Consider the following 24229-nt stretch of genomic DNA (forward strand, 5'->3'; position numbering starts at 1 on the left):
CTGGACTAGACAGAACATTGGCCTGATCCAGCAGGCTCGTTTTATGTTCTTACATTCTTACCTTCGCTGATGAATGCGGCTAATCTTTATCTTAAAATTCAGCATTATTGTTGGCCATCACAAACCTCCTGTGACTGTGAGTTCCAAATATCAATTTGTGCACTGTATATGGCGGGAAACCCCTGTTTTCTAAAGCACCATTACCAAAACAATTATTTTAATGTCATTGTGTCCCCTCTAGTATATGCCAAATGGCAAACAAACACACTTCTATTAATCTCCCAACATACATTATTTCTACTAAATCAGCAAGGCTTAGTTCCTATCACTGAGTCATCTCTCTCTTAACTGGAAGTCTTTTGCTTTTTTCCCCATATTTTGTGTGGGAGACATTGCATCTCGCTTAATTGTTTCCCTCCCATCGTTATGTTTTCCTAAAGACTGGAACAGGGGTTGCACACATTTGTCAGATAATGGGTTCAGTGGGAGATAAAGAGCCCCTGTTTATCCATGGGCTATTTCTCTTGCATTTACCTCATTCCTACCTTGAGGAATATACCTGAACAAATTAATGGGGTTGTGTTTTCTGCCTTCCTCAGACTTGGAACTTGGGATTGCCTTGGAAAAGTAGGAGGTTGCCAGGCTCCAGAATGTCCAGCAACTTCAGTATTTTGAGGAATTTTGAGGAAAGTCACAGGGACGCACTTCTTTCTTCCCATGCTTGTAAAAAGGTAAAGGTAAAGGACCCCTGACAGTTAAGTTCAGTCGCGGATGACTCTGGGGTTGCGGTGCTCATCTCACGTTTGTCCACAGTTTTTCCAGGTCATGTGGCCAGCATGACTAAGCTGCTTCTGGCACAATGGAACACTGAAACCAAGCAGCACACGGAAATGCCATTTACCTTCCCGCCAGAGTGGTATCGATTTATCTACTTGTGCTGATGTGCTTTCGAACTGCTAGGTTGGCAGGAGCTGGGACCGAGTAATGGGAGCTCACCCCGTCGTGGGGATTCGAACCGCCGACCTTCTGATCGGCAAGCCCAAGAGGCTCAGTGGTTTAGAGCACAGTGCCACCTGCTTGTACCTCCTAGCTAGTCTCCCCACTGCCCTCGCCACCTTAATAGGTAGCATGGCATTGGTGGGCATGCTGTGCAGCAAATCTCAATACAGTTGGGCTGCCATCTTCATTTCTAGAGTCTCATATTTATTGATTGATTCATTCATTACAACTGTATCTCACCTTGTCCTCCACGTAGTTCAAGCTGGCATATCTCCCTTCACAACAACCCTGTGAGGTATGTTAGGTTGAGAGACATTGACTGGCCCAAGATCACCCAGTGAGCTCCATGACTGAGTGGGGATTAAAAGTCACTGTCTTGCAGGTCTGTGTCCCACACTCCAGCTGTTAACACCATGTTGGTGCAGAGGCACAACATTCTGGGAGGCAAAAATGGTGGACGCAACTGTTGCCAATGGGTGATGTTGTTTGGTGTCTCCTCAGACTGTGGGCCCCCAAAACTGTGCCCTGCCCAGCACTAACAACTCCACTGCTTCCTGACCCAGAGGGAAACAGAGAGGCTCTTGTCTCAGGATGACTGAGGATTTGCACCCAGAACCTGGAGAGCCTCATTTGGGCAGGAGAGTGCCCAAACCTCAGCACAGCTGCCTTCGTTACATTTTGAAGTCATACACATTACCGTCTAAAGAGGTGTTCCTCCCCCTAAGAACATTAAGCCTGGAGTCTAAAATCACTTAGCTGCACCACTGCACACACTCAAACCTGAGTGTGCAGTTTTTTCTCTGACACATGGAGGTGCTTTGAAATGTGCAGATAAGGCCTTAGTTCGTCAGGGTATTCTTCTTCTGGGTGTTTAATGAATGCCAGAGATTGTAATAGATCAACAGTAAGTGGTTCCCAGGCCCATGAATTAGGGGTACTGCTAGTTCTAGATGGAGTTGCACTGCCTCTGAAAGAAGAGGTTAGGAAGTTCAGGGGTGTTCTTTGAACCATCTTTGTTCATGGAGGACTAGGTGGCCTGTGATGAAGAGTGCCTATCATCAGCTTCAGGTGGTGTACCAACTGGATAGCTGGTGCACCTGGACAGTAATATCTTGGTCCCTGTGGCATTGGTAATCTCAGGTCTGGACTACTGTATGTGGGGATTCCTTTGCAGTTAGTCTGGAAGCTGCATCTAGTGCAGAACACCACAGCTTGGGTGATGAGTAGTGCTCCTTACTGGGCACGTAGCATGCCAATGGTGGAGGGGTGGGGTCTGCACTGGCCGCCTATTAGCCACTGAGCCACTCTTAAGATTCCACCCTAAATACCCTGGACCAGGTTGCCTGAAAAACTGTCTTCCCCTTCATTGTCCATTAAGAGCACTAGTGTCAGCTAATGGAACCCAGTTAGTTTTGCAACAGCCTGAAGATGATCGACTTGTAGTAACACGGAGACAAGCTTTTTAAATGGTGGCACTAGTGTTTAGATATGAGAGACCCCATCAATACTGGCATTCCACCGACTCTTGATGACACACCTATGTAGGCAAGCCTTCCTCCGAGCAGAATTTTATTGTTCTGTTTATGAAAAAGCTCTTGTTATGCTTTTTAATTGCTTTTTTATTCTGTATACTTTAATGTTTTAGTTTCCAGCGGAATTGTTATTGGATATTTTACTTACGTATTGATTTCATAGTTGTAAACAGCTTAGAAGACATTTTTGGCATATAATTGGCTTATTTATTTCATAACTTTTATATACCACCTGATTGTAAAAAAAAAGTAAAAGTAAAAGCAGATCCAGTTTCACTTTCCATGTCATAACCATGTCATATTCAGGATTACATTTCACCACAGAGTTCCTGGAAGACCTCCTGAGCAAGTTTAGTGATCAGATCAAACCTTTCCACTGCTGAGAGCTGAAAGCTGGATTCTGGTACAATTGTCCCTCCCTGTTACAGTATTCAAAACATAGTAGCACTTTGAAAAATAAAGAGGATAAACACTTGATTTTCGAGACACAACTGAAGCTGTGCCTTGGTTTAAGTAGGGAAGCTTTTGTTTATTATTGCGTTTATTTATTATGTTAGTGGGCTGATTTATTTGATTTCTGCTTTGGCTTCATGGCTGTAATAAGTTTAAACAAATATACAGTAAAGGATCGATTTCATGGCTAGCCTCCAGGAGATATTGGAGACTAATCTGTCAGATCAGAAGAAAAAAGCATCCCGAGTTTTTGCAGGAAGAACTCACTGAAGGACTCCCCCCTGTTATTTAAAGAAATAATACTAGTGTTGCCCTAAGCACTGTAAAACCACACGTCTGAATTGCCGTCACGTTCTTCTGCAAGTGGCAATTTTAGAGAGAAAAAAGAAGAGGCAAAAATGCCACTAGTCCTTCTTGGAAAGGAATCCAGATCCCCCAAGACCCAGTCCATCTTTTCTAGGCGGTTGCATCTGCTTCTCCTCTCCAGTACTCCTTGATGCTTATTGCACTGTACTATTTCGGTGGCCAGTCTGGGTGGAAGAACACGGTGAGGTGCCACGCCCCTCCTCCCTTCCCAACAATCCCACCAAAACAAATCCAGGACGGCGCAGGGATCTCTTGTTGTGCCTGTGTGCTGAGGCTGGGACTGTCACTCATTCTCTGATCAGCTCATGAAAGCAGCTAGATAGCAGCTGGACAAAAATAATAGATATATATATATATTAAAATATTACACCGTTCCGGGGGGATTTTTTTCCCACGTCTCCCCCCACCCTTCTTCGCTTTGCACCTGAATCTCTCGTCTTAACCGGCCCAGGTTCCTATTTGAAAGAGGAAAATATATATGCAAGAAAACTTCGTCTCCATTCGGCAGATGACAATGCTTCAAAGCAAGGATCTCATCTGGACTTTGCTATTCATCGGGACTGCAGGTACACCTTTTTTGCATTTTTTAAAAAAGCAAACCTTAAAGTGATGATTATTTGCATGTAATTTCCTCTGGATTGGATGCTGGTGTCTTACACTCCCCACCCCGCGTCCCCGGCTTCAGTTTGCAGCAAGGGATGGAATCCGGTTTGTTTGCCCGGATGGCAGACCGGGGGGTTTTGCAATTTGCCTTCTCGGCTGGCTTCTTCCTCCAAATGTTTGTCGCGTGGAATTTGTACGCGTGAGGTTTTTCTTATTTTTTTGTGACCGTTGCTTTTGCTCTCCCCCCCTTCCCAAATCCTCCATCCTTGTTGCATGCCTACATTTTTTTTGGAAGGAAACATTTTTTTGGTGACTCTTGATGGTGCTAGGAGACATTTGGTTTATGTGGGAGGTGCTGCTCCAACAAACCGGAATGCTAAACATGAGCCCCCCCCCATTCCCCACCCCAAGATCCAACTCGAGCATCTTCAGAATAAACCAGGCGTGGGGCGCGCGCGCGCGCGCGGGGGGGTGTCCTCTCAATTTTTATTTGTCTTTAAAAAATAAAATAAAATAAAAATGGCAGGGACCACCTCCTGCTTCGGAGGATTGTCAGACTCTGCTATATTCTGTTAACGGTTTGCAAATTTGAGATCTAGAGGGGGGCACGAAGGAAAGAAAATCCGGGAGTGGAATTGGTCCGCGGGTTGCGTCGGCGGCGGGGGGGGGAGAGGGAGTTAAGGAACCCTGTGGAGCTGGGGGGGGGGCGAGAGAGAGCGTCTCGCTTTTTGGAATTTGTTCGGAGTCCTTGCTCGCCCCCCCCCCCCGGGCTGAGTGCATGGTGTCTTTGCTTCTCGAGCAACATTGTTCTCATTCAAAAGAGCATACAGAATTGAGGGATTGGCTGGAACCGGGGGCGGGCGAGGCGGGGGGGGGGGGGTTGGCAAGAGAAGGGAAGATCCAGGGACCGAGCGGTTTGACAGCAGAAAGTGGAAAAGCAGAATGGAAAGCGGGGGGGGGGGGGTTTGGATGGAGAGGGCGTGAACCAAGGGCATGCCGGGGGGGGGGAGGGAGGGCTCGGGTACGTTTGATGACTCTATTTTTTTGGGGGGGGGGGAGATGGGGAGATGGGGAGGAGATGCAAATAGTGGCGAGATCAGCCCTCCTGTCTCTCTTCTCCCCCCCCCCCTTGTGTGATCCTCAGGCTTGTGTCTATTGCCAATTGCAGACAATGGAGGGAGGAGAGAAGGGGGGGGGTTGAGGATGCTGCGTGCGATGTGTTAATGGTGCCGCCGTGTGAGCAGCTGAAGAGCTTTGGGGGGGGGGGGGGAGCGAGGCGGCGATCGGGGCTGTTTATTTCTTCGGCGCACCAGCGAAAGGCTGCTGCAAATTCCCCACAGGCAATTTCTTCTTCTCATTATTATTATTTGCAGCCGGGAGTGGTGGTGGAGGGAAATCGACGCTTTGCATTTTTGCAAATAAAAGCCCTGCTTTGGGCCGGGAGTGGCGGGGGGGGGGGAGAGAAGAGAGAAGGGGGGGGGGGAGAGAACAGGATCGCTCGCTAAATAAATAAATAAATAGATAGATAAACAAACGGATAAGGGAGGCGACGTCGTCGTTGCAAAGGGACCAGGTGGGGCTGCGTGTGAATTGATGGCGGCGCAAATGGGGAAACTGCTTTTTTAATTTTTAAAAAAATCAAATCAAAGCTGGGTGGGGGGGGGGAAGCTCCCCACAGTGCAAACGCGTTCCCCCCCCCCATCCCCGCTTTCCATCCCCAGCGGCTTGGACGCGCCGTGTGTGTGTCTGTGCGCGCGCGCGCGTATTGCCGCGTGCATTGCAATAGATGGAGAGAGAGCGCGCGCGCGCTGCTGCTGCTGCTGCTTCTGCTTGCGATGGAAGCGACGGGCGAGCGCGAGCCACACTGCCCGGGCTGAGGTGTGTGCGCGTGAGCGGGGGGGGGGGTGTTGATTGAGGCCTCGGCCAATCAGAACCTAGCAGAGGCCGAGCGGGAAATGCCGTTAGGGTCTCTCTTTTTTTTTGGATAGCCCAACGTTCGGAGCAACCCCGCCCCTCGGGAGCGCCCCCTCCCCTCCAGTTCCTAACGGGCATCGTTACCTCAGAGGGGCAGCCCGCCAATGTCGCCAAATGTCTCTTCTTCGCCTCTCCTCCGCGCAAAAAATAAAATAAAAATCCACGACGCTTCACAGCTTCCGACAGTTAGGCGTATTATAAAGCAGATACTTACTCCACCTCCTCACCAATTATTTTATTACACTGAAAAGCTCTTCCACACGTACCAAGAAGGCCAAATTTGTGGGCTTCACACAGTGGTAGTTGTTTCTCAAAGGCTTATTCCTCCTCTCAGTACACACTGTGAAATTGGTTTTCCCTCCCAAAGACCCCACATGGAGAGACAGCCCAAGAGGAGGCAGACTAGAATCCCACAGCCCCACCTGGCACCGCGCTTGCCTGGTGCCAGGCGTCTCTCGCTTGTTGTTGACGGAAATCCCCACAGAACTGCGACAAATGTTAAAAATACCTCAGCCGCGCTACCCCCGTGGAAACGCAGCCTCACCTGAAGAAGCTTCCCACTTTCATGGCTGCTAGTAGCTGGTGTTATTGTCATGGGGCCAGCCGGATCCCTCACAAATGCCATCTTCGCATTCTGGGCTTGATGCTGTGGAACGGGGGTCGTTGGGGAGGAGCTGTTGGCAACAGGCTCTTTTTAACTTATCAGATCCGCTTCTCCCCCCGTAAATATTAAATGGGCGGGAATGCAGGCTGGCATTTTGCTTAAAGGTAAAGGTAAAGGTACCCCTGCCCGTACGGGCCAGTCTTGACAGACTCTGGGGTTGTGCGCCCATCTCACTGAAGAGGCCAGGGGCCAGCGCTGTCCGGAGACACTTCCGGGTCACGTGGCCAGCGTGACATCGCTGCTCTGGCCAGAGCCAGAGCCAGAGCCGCACACGGAAACGCCGTTTACCTTCCCGCTGGTAAGCGGTCCCTATTTATCTACTTGCACCCGGAGGTGCTTTTGAACTGCTAGGTTGGCAGGCGCTGGGACCGAGCAGCGGGAGCGCACCCCGCCGCAGGGATTCGAACCGCCGACCTTTCGATTGGCAAGCCCTAGGCGCTGAGGCTTTAACCCACAGCGCCACCTGCGTCCCTCCGGCATTTTGCTTACAGTGACGTTATTTGGTTGGTGCGGAAAAAGCTTGCATGCATGAAGAGCACCGATTCCAAGTAAGCATCCGATGCCTAGAAGAAGCACCTTCTGTCACTGCTCTCCATCATTACAAAAGCCTCACAAAAGCCCTTGTCCCGTCAAGGCAAAGGGTCAGCCTTCCTCATGGAAAATGGGAGTTCCTAAGTCTGTTATCAAGTACTGTAGTACTACAGCCACTGTCATGGTAAGCACCCCCTTGTTGGGCTTAAGGTTGGAGACTTTGCTGTGATTCCCTCCTCCGTGAATGATGCTCTGTGCTATTGAAACTCTGCACCAGGATAGGGAATGTCAGGGGCCAGATGTTGCCCTCCAGCTTCTCTGTCTGGCCCTTGGGACTTTCCCCAGGCCACACCCTTCACTGGCCTTTATTCACACCCTCCATGAATGCTTTTGCCTGGCTGGAATGTGTCCTGGAACTCTGATAATGCTTATTGCTTGCCTGGATGGAGGCAATGTGTGTGTAGAAACTTGCTTGCTGTACAAAGGTAAAAAAATGCATTTGTTGCTCCACTCCATTTTGTCTCTAACCCCACCCAACACTGATTTATGGCCCTTGGAAGGTTGTCTAGAAGGGAATGTGGCCCTCGGACTGAAAAGGTTGCTCACCCCGCTCTAAAAAGATAGTATTGCCTCACCAGATTTCAGTAAGAGGCCTCCCAGGTTTGTACCCATTGTTGCGATAGCTCATCCTGTGTTAGAATCCTATGCCATGTACACCAAATTATATACTTTTTATGCTCTGCGTGAATAGGTCTGGCATAAGCTACCACCTCTAGTTTTGTATGCATTTAAGTGGGTTAAAAACACCCATTTCACCCATAAGTATGTAGTGAACGTGTGAAGCTCCAGGAAAGGTGAGTCTATAGTTTGTGTGGACAATCTACTATTTATTTATTTATTAAATTAATATACTGCTTGATTGTAAAATGAAAACAAAAACCCAAAACGTTTTACAAAAGGAATACTGTAAACAATAAACACTACTGCTTGCAAGTTGAATCCATTGCTTCTTGTCCAACCTGCAACAGCTCTTTGCTGAGGTTTACTGCTACCTTGCCCAATATTGCTGAGATACCACATCCGGTCAGTGCAAATAACAGTTGCTGTCACATCAGAGGTGGATTTAGGGAAGTGCAACTGGTTCTCACACATTGGGCACCAAGCCAAGAGAGGACGCTGCAGGGGGTACTGCAAAAATGACAGGCAATGGAAGATGGGGGGTGGGATTTTGGCTTTGCACAATTTTCTTGTGAAAGCTCAAAGTCTGCCACTGGTCACATAGTCTGCAAACAACCACTGTTGGGATTCCATGCATCTTCTCAAGATACTGACACGTCAAAGCCCAGTGATCACTCATACACTTGATATTTCACCATTGCCATAACAAAAATTGCAAACGTAACTCAAACAAATTACCATTACTGTACACATATGCAACTGAAACCTCAACTGGATTACTCCTCTTCCCCTCATCTTTGCTACAACACAACACACCTCATACAGTTCCGGTCCTCACCTCTATGTAGTGGACTCATGTAGGCAATACCAGGAGCTTTCCATGAAAATTCCAAACACTGCCACATTCTTAATGCATGCTCAAAACCATTTAATAACTAGCATGCATTGCATAGCAGCACTGTGGTTGAAAGTGGGACTTTGAATGCTTTCATTTATTGTTTGATTAACAATAAATAAGTTAATTAAACTTAATGATTTAATTAACAATAAATAAACTAATTGTGTAAAATTGTGCCTCTATATTTTGTATTTGAGTGGAAGAAAGATGCAGAAGTTACAGTCTTTGTTGCAGATCATAGAATCTAGAGAAACCCTTTTGTCCTCCAGATTCTCATCAGCCCCAGCCAACATGCCCAATGATCAGGAATGTTGGGAGTTGTAGTCCAGTGACACAGGTTGCCCCTCCCTGATGTATTGCAAAATATTATTTACATACATATTCTTCCTACCTATTTAGCTCCATCTTCTCTTCTCACTGTTAACTGTCTGTACCACTATTTCTAATAGAATTGATCCAGAATTGGCCTCCACAGTCACTTATGGACCCACTGTTAAGACCATGTTCATAGAAGACAATCTTACTCAGCTACGAGTGATCACCAATGAAAAGAAAGAAGTCTATGTCACTTCTCTGAGCAGAGTAATAAGGATCTGGTTTGGTTTCCTTTGGAATGAGGCAAATGAAAGCTTATTGGTATTTTGTGTAATATTTTCCTTTATTTACAAACATATGGGTGGTGGCACAGGTTAAAGACTCCACAGGACAAAGTCAGCTGCTGGCATACCAGCTTTCTGGGAGAAGCCCAGCACCCTAAGATGCATACAGAGCCAAACCCCAGCTCTCTGTGTCTCTCTCAATTCAGACTGCAGCCTGTTGTTATTTTTGACACACAACCTTGCTTGTCCCCTCTTCCTGACTAGAGGTGGTGCTGGGGAATTCAGATGTGTCTTGGCAAACTACACCACTTGGTTTGTTGTTTAGTTGTGTCTGACTCTTTGTGACCCCATGGCCCAGAGCACGCCAGGCACGCCTGTCTTCCACTGCCTCCCGCAGCTTGGTCAAACTCATGTTCGAAGCTTCAAGAACACCATCTCATCTTCTGTTGTCCCCTTCTCCTTGTGCCCTCAATCTTTCCCAACATCAGGGTCTTTTTCAGGGAGTCTTCTCTTCTCATGAGGTGGTCAAAGTATTGGAGCCTCAGCCTCAGGATCTGATGCTGTTAAGGTGCTACACTCAATATGCCAGCAAGTTTGGAAAACTCAGCAGTGGCCAGAGGATTGGAGAAGATCAGTCTACATCCCAATCCCAAAGAAGGGCAGTGCCAAAAAATGCTCCAACTACCGCACACCACTTGGTATTCTCACAGAAATCTGATGGGAAACCTGTAACACCTTCATATAAAATTAGTTCTTCTACATCCACTGTAGCTTCAAAGAGATTTGTTTTTTAAAATGTATACAATACACAGCTTTTCACATGTGTTTCAAAATGGCTTACAAAGAAAAAACAATACAATATGCAAAATTTGAATCTAGATTAAAACATCAAAAAACAAGAGCAGCATTCATTGTACATTGGCCATTGATCTTGGAGAAATTAACTCATCCAGTAGATTGTCATCTGCCACCATTAGCATAGTTATTGTTTGGTCCTCATCTGTGCTGGAGAGAGCATTTAAAACTCTGGTGCTAATGTTAGGGATTTTTTCCAAGTTTTCCAAGTAAAATCACACCCCAACCAACTTTATTTCTGTCAGTTGGCACATTCTAAGGGGATGTGTCTTGTCCTAGAACATACATTCCAACCACACAACACCTGTTGTGTAGGAATGATGGATACAACCTCCTTTTAACTGCTCCTTGTTCTTAAGATTTCTCTCAACAATCCACGATAGGGTGTTGTTGCCTCTTACATAACTGTGGTTAGCAATTGTCTTTATGAAAACGGCTAAACTAGCCTTCCATGTCAAATGTGTGGTTTTCACCTATTCTTGCTCTGTCCTTGCCCTTTCTGCTCAACCTTCAGTTAATCAACTGTTTATGCATTTCATCTCATACATTTCCCCAGCTGACATATACATACTAACATACCATCTACTATTGAAAGTGACTTCATTGTCCTACCACAACACACGCTATCACCAAATACCGGCCTTGTTTTTGGATACATGGTATGAATTGTACTTCAGGCGACAAGGAAATAGGGTAGGGCTGGGGAACCATTTTCAGCTTGAGGGCTGCATTCCCTTCTAGACAAGCTTCTGGGGGCAAATTGCTAATGGTGGGCTGGTCCAGAGGCAAAAATGCACAGAGCAACAAATATGAATTTTACCTTTGTGTGGTAGGCTAGATTATTTACCACTCCACCCAGGCAAGCAAGAAGCATTAGCAGAGTTCAAGGACATTTTCTATATAGGCAGAAAGACTTTAAAATGGCATGAAGAACGGCTACTGAGGGGCATCGCCAGTCTTGAGAGCCACATAGAAACTTGGAGACTGCATTTGGCCCATAGGCTTGAGGCTCTCCATCCCTGAAATGGGGGAGGCAATTTATTTTCCCCAGAAGTGAGCACCCAAATGTTCATTTGTCACTTCTTTGTTTTAAAGGATGTTTTATGCAGTAGTGTTACAAAAGATTACAATAACGGTCCAGGGTTCTTGAGGAGCTGCATGAGCTGCATGTAGGAATCGTTTCAACAAACATAAAATGGAGAAGCCAATTACAAATAGGAAAAAGCGAAATCCAAATTTTGGTGTCACGAGCAACATTTTCCTTTCATAGAACAACGGAACTGTTTTAATGTACTAAGCCTTTCCTCTTGGGGGAAACATGGCTGCAAACAAAAGACAGACAAAATGGTGGCTAGAGGGTTCCATCAACCATATTATACCAATTAAAAACAAAACTGTCTCCTATTTACAGTAGCTTAAATGAAAGCAGAGAAAGGAGATAGCTGCAGGGGTGTAGTGAAGAAGCCTTCAATAAACTCTCAGCTGTGATCACCCGGTGGGGTGGGAATAAAGGCTTATTTTCTGCCCACCCCAACACATCTTTCAAAATCACCTTCCCTTTTGTTTACATTTTCTGTGTCCAGGGATAGCGACACCCTAATTTACTTTTCAGATTAAAACAATATTCCTTTTATAATGCAGGCCTTCATTTATAAATGCAGCAGATGGCTCCTCTTGTGTGCTCATGCTGAGTACTATACGATTTCTTAAATAATAGAGAGTTTTCTATATATAATCCTTCCACATATCGACATGCAGACTTGAGGATCTTGGTCTTGACCAGTTGATTTTTTTAAAGGGACAGTTAATTTTAATTTAATGAATTTCAATATTTTAATTCTTTCAAGGATTATGGCTGTGTTCCAGGTTGCAAAGTGCCTTGATGTTTTCCTGGCTGAGCTCCATATGTATATATTTTACAGATACTGTATCATGTATTTTGCTATAAGGAGAAAATAAAAATTGGCACTTTACTCTTAAAAGAAGATATAGACTACAATGGGTCGGGTGGCACGAGACCAGAAACAATTGATGTGGGGGGAGGAGGAGAAAATGCACCTGCTACCATCAAGTCTGGAGGGAACAACAAACAGCAGCCAAATGAGACAAAAAGCACACTTTATGTTTCTTGATGTAAAAAGAACACCACCCCTCATTTTATTGATCCCTGAAGGAGTTTGAGGTATATGCAGGTTTCCTGCCCCCTGGTTTTATTAGTGTGTGTGCAGTTTTTGAAGTATTATAACATTTTTATAGGGAGTTCAAATGTGAGCAGCAAATTTCTGGTCTACCTTGTGCTCCTTTGGGGCAGATGTTACAGGATGACTGGGATGTACACATACATGAAGTCAGAGCCCAAGGAACCCCAGGAGTCTGTTCACCTCAACACTTTTTTTTTTTTAACATTCTTGCCTAAAAATTCAGTACTGGCTCCTAAGAATTCAAAATACTTTCCCAATCTTGAACAGCACATTTTTGGGAAAGCAGATTTTGGTATGTATACTACACATACCATCTATTACCTGGGAGAATTAATGGGGCCATATAGCTTTGCATGCAATACCAGGAGTTGTCAAAGTTTGCCACAATGAGGGGTCTCTTCTGAGTGCAATGATACTGGCATTTTTTTTTGGCAGCGCTTATTGTTTATTGGAGGAGAGAATAAAGTGGGTATCTGGAATCATTCCTTCCCCTCCAAAGAAAAGTGATCATTGTTGATCAAGAACAATGTGGCTTTGGTAGGCATGAACTGCTAGGGTCAGAAGGATGATCTGTGTACAGAATCTTTTTTACATGTGTGAATCACCCCTGATGGATTATGTTTAAATGAGTAGATTATAGAATTTAGGTTTGGTTCATATTCTATAGTAGATATGGATTTCCTGAGTGGCTTCAGCTAAAATGTATATTCTTTTTCTTGATTTCCAACTGGGAAATCAAGTGTCTGTCAGAATAAATGAGGTAATGAATATAAAGCACTTTTTATATCTATACTTTTCTGTATACATTTATTGTTACAGTATTATCATGACTTGTCTTGGCCTCCTGCAGTTTGATGTTTGCACTTTTACAAAGCAGACAATAAGACTGGAGCTACCTCCCTCCAAATTGAGATTCATGCCTAGGCATTTGAAATGTATTTTGATCATTGCTTATTAATAAAAATAATATATGAAGACCAGTTTAGTTGAGAGAGGTGCATTTTCACAGTGTATTGATTTGAACATGGTGGACACAAGTGAACACAGATTAGTAATTTTGATTAGGCCACTTGCAAGGTGTTCTTCTGTTAAACATGTCATTTTCTCTTTATTGGTGTCAGGAAAAGATGGAAACTGAGGGAAAAGTAAAATAATTATGCTTTGAAGATTATTGCTTTGTATGTGTGTGGCGGAAAAGAAGTAACACAAAATATTGAATGTATTTGGATCATCCTGGATGTGGTTTAGAAAGTAACCACATCTCCCAGGCATCTCTTCAATCTCCCTTGAGACTTTTTTTCAGTGTGGGGAGCAGCATCTTCATTTTTGGGAGTGAGGTTTGTTGTCTAGAAGTTTCCATTGGATCGTGCCTGACATCTTGGAAAGAGAGAAATCCTTGCCCAGATAGGCATGATGGTATAGGTGGGTGGGTGGGGCAAGACCTCCCAAACCCATAGAGTCAGTAAGGGGTTAGAATCTGAGCAAACTAATAAAATCCTGAATTGAGCAAGGGCTGGGAATGTTGGCATCCGTCTGTCTTGAAAAACAATGGAGTTCATCTCTAGGACCCCAAAGACCCTGATGCTGGGAAAGATGGAGGGCACAAGGAGAAGGGGACGACAGAGGACGAGATGGTTGGACAGTGTTCTCGAAGCTACAAACATGAGTCTGACCAAACCGCGGGAGGCAGTGGAAGACAGGAGTGCCTGGCGTGCTCTGGCCCATGGGGTCATGAAGAGTTGGACACAACTAAACAACTAAACAACAACAACAACACATCTCTAGTGGTGAAGTCAAAAAGCTGCATTAGCAGCACCGAAGTGACTTCCCTGGGGTGCAAGCCTGGACAGTGTGTATGGAGGTCCTACACTCCGCAGACAAGACTCCTCTCACAGCCTTGCTGATGTGGCCCAAAGGAAAACCGGGCAATACAGTTAGCATCAGGAGTTACCGGAAGGAGGCATTCAACCGTCCTAGGGATTCCACTTTGGATTTCTGTAGGGTTTACTTAGCCTTTTCTTCTCCCGAAGAAATCCCACAAGGCAGTGGAGGTTTAGGATCAGACTTTTCCTTCTCCTAGATAGGCTATCTTCCCAGGTTGATGAGCCCCTTCTACCCCTCACTCTGTCTACAGCACATGCAGAAACTGCCTTCTTGACTGTTGGACCTACTGTTAGTTTTGTCCGCTCAATTTGCCAGAGCTCGTCTTTGCATGCAGGGCAAGTCCCTAACACACTGAGGATTTGAGACCCATCGGCTATCCTCTCCTGGTTTAGCTAGCCAGTCAAAGCCATTTCCCAGGGTGTGGCTGCTGTCGCATGCTGACAGCTTCTAGGCACCACAGGTGAGAGCTGAGTGCAGGGCGGTGACTAAAGTTGGATAAATTACCCCAGAAGAGGCACATGTCCCCTACAAGAGGTACCACCCCTCCCCTAACACCCCTTACACCCAAGGGCTGGAAATAACACCAGTCAATTTCCTCATGAGGCCAACCTGGTGATGGCTCATTGTGGGTGGGTTGTTGAAGAAATAATGGTGCTGATGTCCAGTCATTAGCCCCTCAATGGAAGCCATCAATCAGGCAGGAGTCTCTGCCAGGCACAGAGGGAGAAGTTGCCAGGGTTATGGTGGGTGTTGATGTAACAGGAAGGTGGAGTTGTGTTTTGTAAGGCTTTGGGGGAAGAAGGGAGGGGCCAGAACTCCATGCGGGGCTGGCTGGGATAGGCTTTACACAAAGATTGGTTTCTGCTCTGGACCCAAGCTTGCTGAAGCTATGATGAGAGCAACAAGAGATAGCCTTGGGGTGTAATGTTCTGCATTCCCTCCATCAACACTCAAGTGTAAATATGTGTAAATAAACCATATTTCTTAAAGACACTGCTGACTCTGCCATGCCTCATTCCAAAGAAAACAAACCCTGGTGCCAAGACCCCTGGAATTTCTTGCACCACTTGGCAGAGATTGGGGTGGCTGGTAACAATATCTTTTGTTAGGCATTAAATTCATAGCAGTAAATTTTGAAGGTCAGATTTGCACTGTTTGTGGTCCCTTTGTTTGGAAAAGCACAGTGCCAAACCTTAAAGCTATTGCTGATGCAAAGTGATGTAAATGAGTTGGGGTTGGTGGTGCTGCTATTATGCCCTTTCCTGTTTGTAGTGTTGAAACACTGCTTCTCTCTTGCAGCTGCTCATTAGTAGCTTTGCCTTTTGATGTTACCCTGAATGCCAAATGGCAGGTTTTCAAACGCTTTTAATACACTGTATTTATAACTGTCTTACAGAACCACTGCTAAGTGCTGGAATATCTATCTGTTACTGCCTTCCTCAGCTTGGTGTATTCCAGGTGTTCTGGACTAACGTATAACTCACATCAACTATGTTAGCTGGTAGAAGTTGTAGTTCAAAACATCTGGAGGGCATCACTTTGGGGAAAGCTGATCTATAAGTATTTGTTTTTCAGTTTACAGTACAGTCACCAGATTGTGCACTCAAATAAAGAATATATAAGAAATCAGAGGATGATATTTCAGATTGAAATAATGCTCTTGGTTTTATGGCTCAGACTGTGAGTGTAGCAATTCAAAGATTAGAAGGGAGAGATTAAGGTTGGGGTCAAAGCTAATGATTCTTGTGTTATGGTTGCAGTCAGACAGCAGTTGTCTCTCCCCCACTCCCCCAAATAACTTAGTAAGTAGCAGAAAATTGAAAAGATAGAAATATAGCAAGAGCCAAGAGTTGGCAGGATTGTACCTGCTTCCCATACACCACATATTTTTGTCAGCATGCTCTGCTGTTCCATGATGTATTTACATGTATTTACATTTTGCAACAGTACTGGAAGAATTATAATGGGTGCACCATGATACAGACTAAGCTGTAGACTAGCCTTTCCCAACCTGGTTTCCTCTAGAAGTTTTGGATTAGGAATCCCATCAGCCCCAGTTAGCATGGCCAATGGTTGGGATGATGGGAGCTGTCATCTAAAATATTGGAGGGTTAGAGAAACCTGCTGTATACTTTCCTACACCCTTAATGTACCCTTAAACCCCTGATTCTACTTGCAGAAGGGAAAGGTCTCCTCAACAAGAGAAGCCTCTGCTTTTGGGTTTTTAATTTGAAATGCCACCTGTGCAATGCCTCTGGGCTAGAGTTGATTAAAAGGAAAAAAATGCAGATTACTGTACTAAAGGATTAGCTATGAAAGTATTCCCTTTTAACTTACCTACTAGCATTGCAGCCAGCACATAGCTGATAAGCTACTCACATATAAACCTAACTCTCACTCTGTGTTGGATTTGTCATACTTTTTATTCCTGAATATATTACAGAGACAGAGAAGGGATCAGGTTTCCCATGAGGAATTTTGGAGATCTACTGCTACATCTATAGATAAATTTAAAGGACTTGTTGATGGTCTTTCTTGCATCTTTCTCCATGGTGCTGGATTTATTCTGTGAAATAGGAAATGATATCTGTGGAGAGTTATCAAGATAATAGTGGCTTGAGATAATAGTGGCTTGGACTCACACAGAATACTATTAGAATGACACAGCTTTACCTCGGTGGTCTTCAGTGCCATTCCTGTCTGCTGAATTCCATTTCCCCCTCTTAACCAGCAACTGAAAAAACTGCTTGCTTTTCTTGAGTGAGTTTTGCTACTGGTTGTTTGAGTGCTGAGACCAAAAAGGAAAAGGCAGGGATACATCCAGCCAGGCCAGTCCTTGTTGCTAGCCCTTCTCATATTCCCACCTACACTGGCACATGTCAGTGAAATTAATAAGAAGTGAGTGAAAGTGCAGCAAACATGCATTATGAATTTGTGGTGGGGGGCAGACTCCCCATAATCTCTACATTCAGTGAAGGGTTAGAACAGGGGTCAGCAAACTTACTGCGCCTCGGGCTGGTGTCTCCAGTGCTGATTGCGTGGCGTGCCGGAGGGCGGGGGAGCCTGTGCCCACATGTGTGCCCACATGCTATTTCTGGTGCACTTCTGGGTTGGAGGAGCACCGGAAATAGCTTGTGCGCATGTGCACGGGGCTCCTCTGACCCGGATGTGCAAGGGAAATAATGCTTGCACATTCTCAAATAACACTTGTGCATGCACACAAGCTATTTCTGGTGCTCCTCCGACCTGGAAGTGGGCAGTCGCACAGCGCAGTGCCGGTAAGAGCGGGCAGTGGGGGTTGTTGCGGGCTGGATAAACGAGTTCCTTGGGCCTTATGCGGCCCGCGGGTCTTAGTTTGGGGGCCCCTGGGTTACAACAAAGGTTTCCAAACTTATTTGGCCTACTTCCCCCTTTTCAGAAAAAAAGCAACAACTCAGTGCCCCCAGAGGGGTTGTCACCATCCTGCAGCAGTGCCCGACCTGGTGGTAAGCAACATTACACAACAGATGAAACGTGTACGAATGCCCCCCCCCCCAATTTTCTTCTTTCTTTATTTTTTCCACCACCCCCTTATTGTTATTCAATGCCCCCAAACTTCACCTGAGGCTACTGCTGCCCCCTGGATCGTTCCAGTGCCCCTAGGGGTGTTATTGCCCACTTTGGGAAACCCTGGGTTAGAATTTGAGAAAATTCATAAATTCATAAATTTAGCAAGAGTTGGAAATACCAGGGAAGATAGCAACTTGGATAAGGATGGAAATGGTAGGCCCGCTATGGAAAAGGGAGAAAAGGTGGAATTAGAGGTTCATGTGAGTGTAGGAGGGGAGCACCTGTGGCCTCCAGAATCAGTGCCGTAGGAAAAGGCAGCAGTTCCTTGTGTGCCTGCTGAATGTACTGAGCTTTCTGAATTGGTGCCTGCAGAGGTACCAGAAAAATGGGTGGAGCAGAAGGAAAAGCACAAGGTTTGTGTGCCTGTTGAATTTGGTGATGTTAAAATGTCACTGATTTTACTTCTGGGGTGCCATTTCTTAAGTGGACCCCAGCAGCCAGGATCACCCAGAGTTCCATAGGTTTGGGGGAACAAAAATCACTGTAGAGGTTGCATGCTTTTGTTTAGCTTCATGAACCACTCCAGAGGTGCTTGGAGGAAGCAAAGAGGATGATTTTTGGCTACAGGTGTGAGGGTGTGGTCCAGGGGATTTTTCAGAAAGTGCCCCAAGATAAAGCCTGGTGGTGAGATTTTGGTTTGGAGTATGGGGTAGTGGATGGCACAGATTTGCTGAGGGGTAGTTCAAGGAAGAGAAGTGGAGGATATTCCCCGTGTGCCAGAGAGGAAGCAGCTGGAATCCTGAAATTGTGTCCTGGAATGGCTGCAGAAGCTGTTTTGGAGCTGGGGGGTTGGTTTAGAGGTTCACAACCAGAGGGAAGACCAAGATGGAATAGGAGAGCCCCAGAAACACTGAGCCTGTGGTTTTGAGCCGCAGAGTGATTGTTTGATGCACTGGAAGTGAGAACTGTGCAAAAGTCAAAATCCCAGTAACTAAACCTCTGAAGTTGCTGCGAACCAGGAATCTTGTGTAGCTGTGTAAGCTACTGGAACTCTGTGATGACCCCAGGAGTTCTGTGATTACCCCGGTGGACTACTGCAAGGGGTGGAAGCTTTTGCTCTTGGGATTGTGAACTGATTTGGGCATGAGAAACAGAGGTTGCCAGGGTGACCTGGGTGCAGTGGGGGAAGCTGGAAGCAGAAGTAGAGAAATGGTTTTCTGCAAGTGCTGCTAGGAAGGAGAAGGAGGAAGTGGGCAGAATTCTATGCAGAGACTCAAGGGTAGCATCCATGCTGGCTGGCTGGTTGAGGGATGGTGGGGATGGTGCTTAGGATGCCTCTGGATCCAATGCTGTGCTGCTGGGAAGGACAAGCCCCTCTTGAGATGCAAAGCTGTGAACTCTCTCTCCATAAAACTCAAGTGTACAGTATGTGTGAATAAACCATGTTTCATAAAGACACTAGTCTCTGCCGTGCCTCATTCCAAAGGAACACAAACCTTGGTTAAGTGCCAAGACTCCTGGAATCTTGCTACTGCTTTCCAGAGATTGGGGTGGCCTGTAACACATATATGGCCCTTTCATGTGAACCCCAAACAATGAACAACATATTAAAATATATGCAGTAAAAGTTCAATAAATACAATGAAAACAATATAAAATAGCAAGGTCATTAAACAAATGTTATATTAGGAACACCAGTTAACCCTGAAACAAAGAAATATACCAAAATATAACAAACCATTCTGCAAGTCTTTCAAAGTTCTAACCTGAAAGGTGACTGTGCATTTATTGAGTAAATTAAAGAAAGAAAGAAAGAAAGAAAGAAGGTATGGGTATGACAACATGGCAGAGTGGATGGGGATTATATCCACGATGGCACTATGCCATATTCTGTCTGACTCCACACCCCCCAGTAAAAAAAACAAACCCTCTCTTCTATTTTAAGCGACTTAAGCTATTCATGATGGCATTTTCTAGGAGTTGCTATGCTTGTGTGTTTCTTAAACCTGCCTTAGGGAACTAAAAACTTTACAGGTACAAGTGTATTCTGCTTTCAGATTGTTCATATTAACAGGAAACTGCAAACTAGAAACCATTTAAATCATCAGCTTCCCTCTTTTAGATATTGTGCGAAAGTTCTTTACTTCACTGCTGGTGCAATCTAAGAGATAGCTCATAGAGCTATGTCTACCCTGCAGTTAAATTTGCTAATTATTGCTTCAGCCTTTATCTGTTTACTGTCTTGCATAACAGTGCTAACGATTAGGGCTGTGCATCAGAATTGGCCAATACCCAAGCCAAATTGGGCATATTTGAAGGGCCTCCGGTCTTGGATGAGTCAGGTACCTATGCAGCCACAGATCACAGCAAGTTAAACTGGATTGGCACAGAGTAGGGCATTAGGCAGGAAGGGTGGGGAAACTGAAAAGGTTGAGACCTACCTGACCAGTGGCTGCATCTTCCCAGGAGAAGGTAGGTCCCATGCCACAGTTCTCTTTCCTGCCTGACACTCTACAGGATCAGTACTGTTTGAACGGAGGCATCAGTCCTTTGGGATATGGGAAATTGGATCCTCCTGCTTAACAGCTGTTAAATGGGAGGATCTGATCCTGCACAGTGCAATCAATGCTCCTTTGAGAATTGCTTGCTTCTCTTGCGTGCAGGGAAACAGCTCACAAAGGAGCAGCAATCAGCATCATGTAGGTTCAGATTTTCTAGATCCTGCACTTTGCTGGCATACCCCTCAAACTTTAAAAAACCCTGTTTAAACTGTATGCTAACATGGAGTTTAAAAACCATAGGCCAACCTCCTAATGGTTTTGGGGATAGATCTGGGGCAGTGTCACTGGCTTCCATGGCGAAGCAGGGTAAATCCAGGAGTCAGGGCCCCACGGCAGATCGGGGGTGTGTGTCGGTACACAGCCCTGCTAACAGTAAGAAGAGCCTACTGGACCAGGCAAATGACCCATCTAGTCCAGCATCCTATTATCACAGTGGCCATCCAGATGCCTGTTGGAAACCTGCAAGCAAGACCTAAGCACAAGATCACTCTCCCTTTGGTTTCCAGCAACTGCTAATAGATCTTGTGCCAGAAGATAGTGGTAGCTACTCCTCTTCAAAAGGAAACAACATATCCCACACTTCTTTCCCATGATGCTATGATGATTAAGCTTGGATGAAGCTTTGTATAGTTACTAGTAGGCTTGTGTTCTGTTACCACCTCAGGCTGTAGTCTTAGAACAGTAATTATTTAAGAAAGAGGTGGATCTTCCTTGGGAGAGTGATGAAGGCACATACTTTCCCTTGGCTCTGTCCAGTTTTTTGTTTTGCTTCAGTGGTAACTTGCCACTCTTCATCCAGTGATTAAAAGAATGAGTGCCTCATTGCAATAAATACGGAGTATATCATGGAGAGGATTGATCAAATTATTTCTTCACATAGTTAGGCCCAGCTGTGACACTTAACAACTTCTGGTTTAAAATAACCTCTGATCTTGGATTTAGAGCAAGAATTCCAGCCTAGCCAGAAGCCTAAAAAGAAAGAAAGAAAGTGCTAGCTTGAAAGAGCAATCCAGCTGGCTTTTATTTTTCAGTCCCAGTCAGAGGTTTAGCTGTTGTGTTTTGCCCATGCTCTGGGCTTTCAGTAACAGAGTATCAAGGATATACAATGAACTCATTCCAAACTCATGGGAATAAATTCAGATTTTAAATATTAAAATTTCAGTAGAAGATAGTTGCAGTTTATCCTCTTCCACCACATAAATCGATCCATTCAAAATTCATCCATCCCATTGTTTACACCTGCGGTGGAGATCTGGAGGATGGTGTAATAATCTGATGCAAAAAGAGACTTGAAAATATCAGGGCCTGTTTGTAATGGAGCACCTGGCAGAGCTTGGATTTCCTGCTGGTTCCACTCTGGACCTCAAGAAGAAATGAAGCAGCTGGAGAAATCTGTAAAAATGTAATGTGAGAAGAAGTGTATGGGGGTGGTGTCCTGGCTCTGTTAGTCACCAACTTGAGCAGTCTGAGCAGCAGTCCATACCAGTAGCCCCTCCCCAAATTCTGCATGTAGTTATTTTCATAGATCATTGAATGAACTATGTGAAAGGCCAATTGCTCCTCTGCTACTCATTCCACAGGGCTGTTTGATTTTTAAAGGCCTTTGGGATGAGAGCCAGTTTGCTGACACATGAGCCTTCAAAACACAATTGAAATAAAATCTTTGGAAGACAGAGCAACTGGCAAGCAGTGATTCTCTTATTAAGTGGTGGTTTGAAAATAGATAGTGTCTTCTGTAGTGGTGTTCTATTGAAAAGGATTGGATAAGAATATTTTTACACAGTGCTTAAGAAAAAGGAGAGAAAAGAATTACATCTTGCAGTTGTGGGTTTTAATTCTTCATAAAAGAATGAGCCAAGAAAAGTCTCATTGGGATTTCACTGCTATTAATATGGGTGAATACAATGTGTTTGTTTTATATTGTTGTGGCAAAATGTGCTGATGTTAAAGGTTTTGTGTATATTTTTGCATTTTTATTTTGCTGGCATGGGGAAAATTGAAAATTGACAGTGCAGCGAGTTTTATTAGCACATGAGCAATTTACATCCCCTTGAATAAGATAAACAGAACAAAAGCATTACATATATGTAGAAAATGGTGCTCTCAAACTGTGGTGAGGGTCCTTAACAGTTGCCAAGAGAGACCGAAGAACATCCCTTGATATCTTCCTAGAATGTATCTTCATTGGCCAGGAGGCAGAGAGCCAAATCTTTTAATGTTGATTTTCAGTGCTAGTGATCAGTGGAGTCACCCCCCTCTGTGAAGCCTTTTGATCTGGTACATTAAAGCATTTGAACCTACTTGTATATTCCCTGGGCAGAGAGGTTAGACTGGTGGGCAAGAGGGATAGAGCCGGCCATTTCTGTGGTTGCATCATGGTTGGGTGAATCACTTTACCTATAAATGCAATCAACCCCCATCTTGCTGTTATTTAGGTGTGATCTAAAAATGGTTTTATTCATGATTGCTTTTAGTGAGGGTGTAGAAGAGCTAAAGGGATTTTATTTTTATTGAGATAAGTGGCTGATAGAACTGGAGTAGAAGATGTGAAATGTTCTACTTCTGCTATTATTGCTTGACATTTTATATGGTTTTGAATTGTTTTATATACTGTAAGCAGCCATGGGAAGATAGTCTATTTTGAACAGTGACATACAGTATAAATTCATACATGTGGTATCTATCTATCTATCTATCTATCTATCTATCTATCTATCTATCTATCATTTATCTATCATCTATCTATCTATCTATCTATCTATCTATCATCTATCTATCTATCTCTATCTCTATCTATCTATCTATCTATCTATATCACACACGCACACACCCATTCCCACAACAGGCATGAGAATCATTGTTGCAAGCTGAACCTCTTGTTTACTTCTGTCTTGAATTTAAAGAGACATGAACAATTGCTTCCTTGACCTGGAGAGGCTTTCCATGGCTAGTGGATGTTCATACTTCTTTTTGATATCCCTTTGCTAATTTCACAGACAACAGGTTTCTTTGCAATTTTTAGTGATAATGGTGAGGCTAAAAACCTCCGCTAAGAGATGATCAAAGTTTTTCATGGCAAGGGACAGTACAGTGGTACCTTGGTAGCTTGGCTCCTGAACAAATCGACTCTCGAACGTCGCAAACCTGGAAGTGAGTGTTCGGTTTGTGAACATTTTTCGGAAGCTGAACGTCCGACGCGGCTTTCATGGCTTCTGATTGAGTGCAGGAAGCTCCTGCAGCCAATTGGAAGCCATACCTTCGTTTTCAAACTGTTTTGGGAGTCGAATGGACCCCCGGAACGGATTAAGTTTGAGAACCAAGATACCACTGTAGTGTGAACCAGTGCAGCACAGGCCAGATACATGACTAGGTGAAGTATCCCACCTATCCAAATGGACTGGCATAAGGTGATCAAACCCCTGCTTTTTCCAGAGCATAAACTCTTGTAAAATGTATCTTCAGGTTCCTTAACAGTTTTTCAGGGCTTCATGATCTTCATGGGTCTTGGGTTGATCTGGGATTATAGTTCTCATATGTTTACTATGCCACTGGAAGACTGTTTGCTTTTTGTAGATGGCGCACAACCAGTTTCATATTTACTGGCTTTTGCTTTTCAGGTAAAGATAAAACTCTGACACATACAGGTACCTGGATTCCCCCCCCCCCTTCAGAGTTTGAGCAATTTAAGTAGTTATTATTTACCTGAAACGTAAGTTGCTTCTCAAATTGTCAGGAGTGTTGGATGTTGTATTGTCCATCCTTAAAATGCCACTGAAAATTTCACACGAATCCTTTGACATCTGGGATTAGATGATTGACATACAGCTTTGAGTTCTCACCTCTAAAAGTGGTACATTTTAGAAAATGGGTACAAATTTTCAG

At 44.6% G+C, this 24229-nt stretch overlaps 1 protein-coding gene across 10 annotated transcripts in view; it reads left to right on the plus strand.

The window, feature by feature from the left end:
- Positions 1–3508: 3508 nt before the first annotated feature.
- NCAM1 (neural cell adhesion molecule 1) overlaps positions 3509–24229 on the plus strand; it is a 214857-nt gene continuing 194136 nt past the window's right edge. For 3 of the 10 annotated variants that reach the window (XM_079954651.1, XM_079954653.1, XM_079954654.1), the window contains exon 1: positions 3509–3916. In XM_079954651.1, coding sequence (XP_079810777.1) covers positions 3829–3916 — 88 coding nt within the window. In that variant the 5' untranslated portion in view covers positions 3509–3828. The remainder of the gene's footprint in view (positions 3917–24229) is intronic. The other 7 variants (XM_079954655.1, XM_079954656.1, XM_079954657.1 and 4 more) reach the window with 5 other exon arrangements.

Source organism: Podarcis cretensis (genome assembly GCF_951804945.1).
Source record: "Podarcis cretensis genome assembly, chromosome: 15".
Taxonomy (NCBI): domain Eukaryota; kingdom Metazoa; phylum Chordata; class Lepidosauria; order Squamata; family Lacertidae; genus Podarcis; species Podarcis cretensis.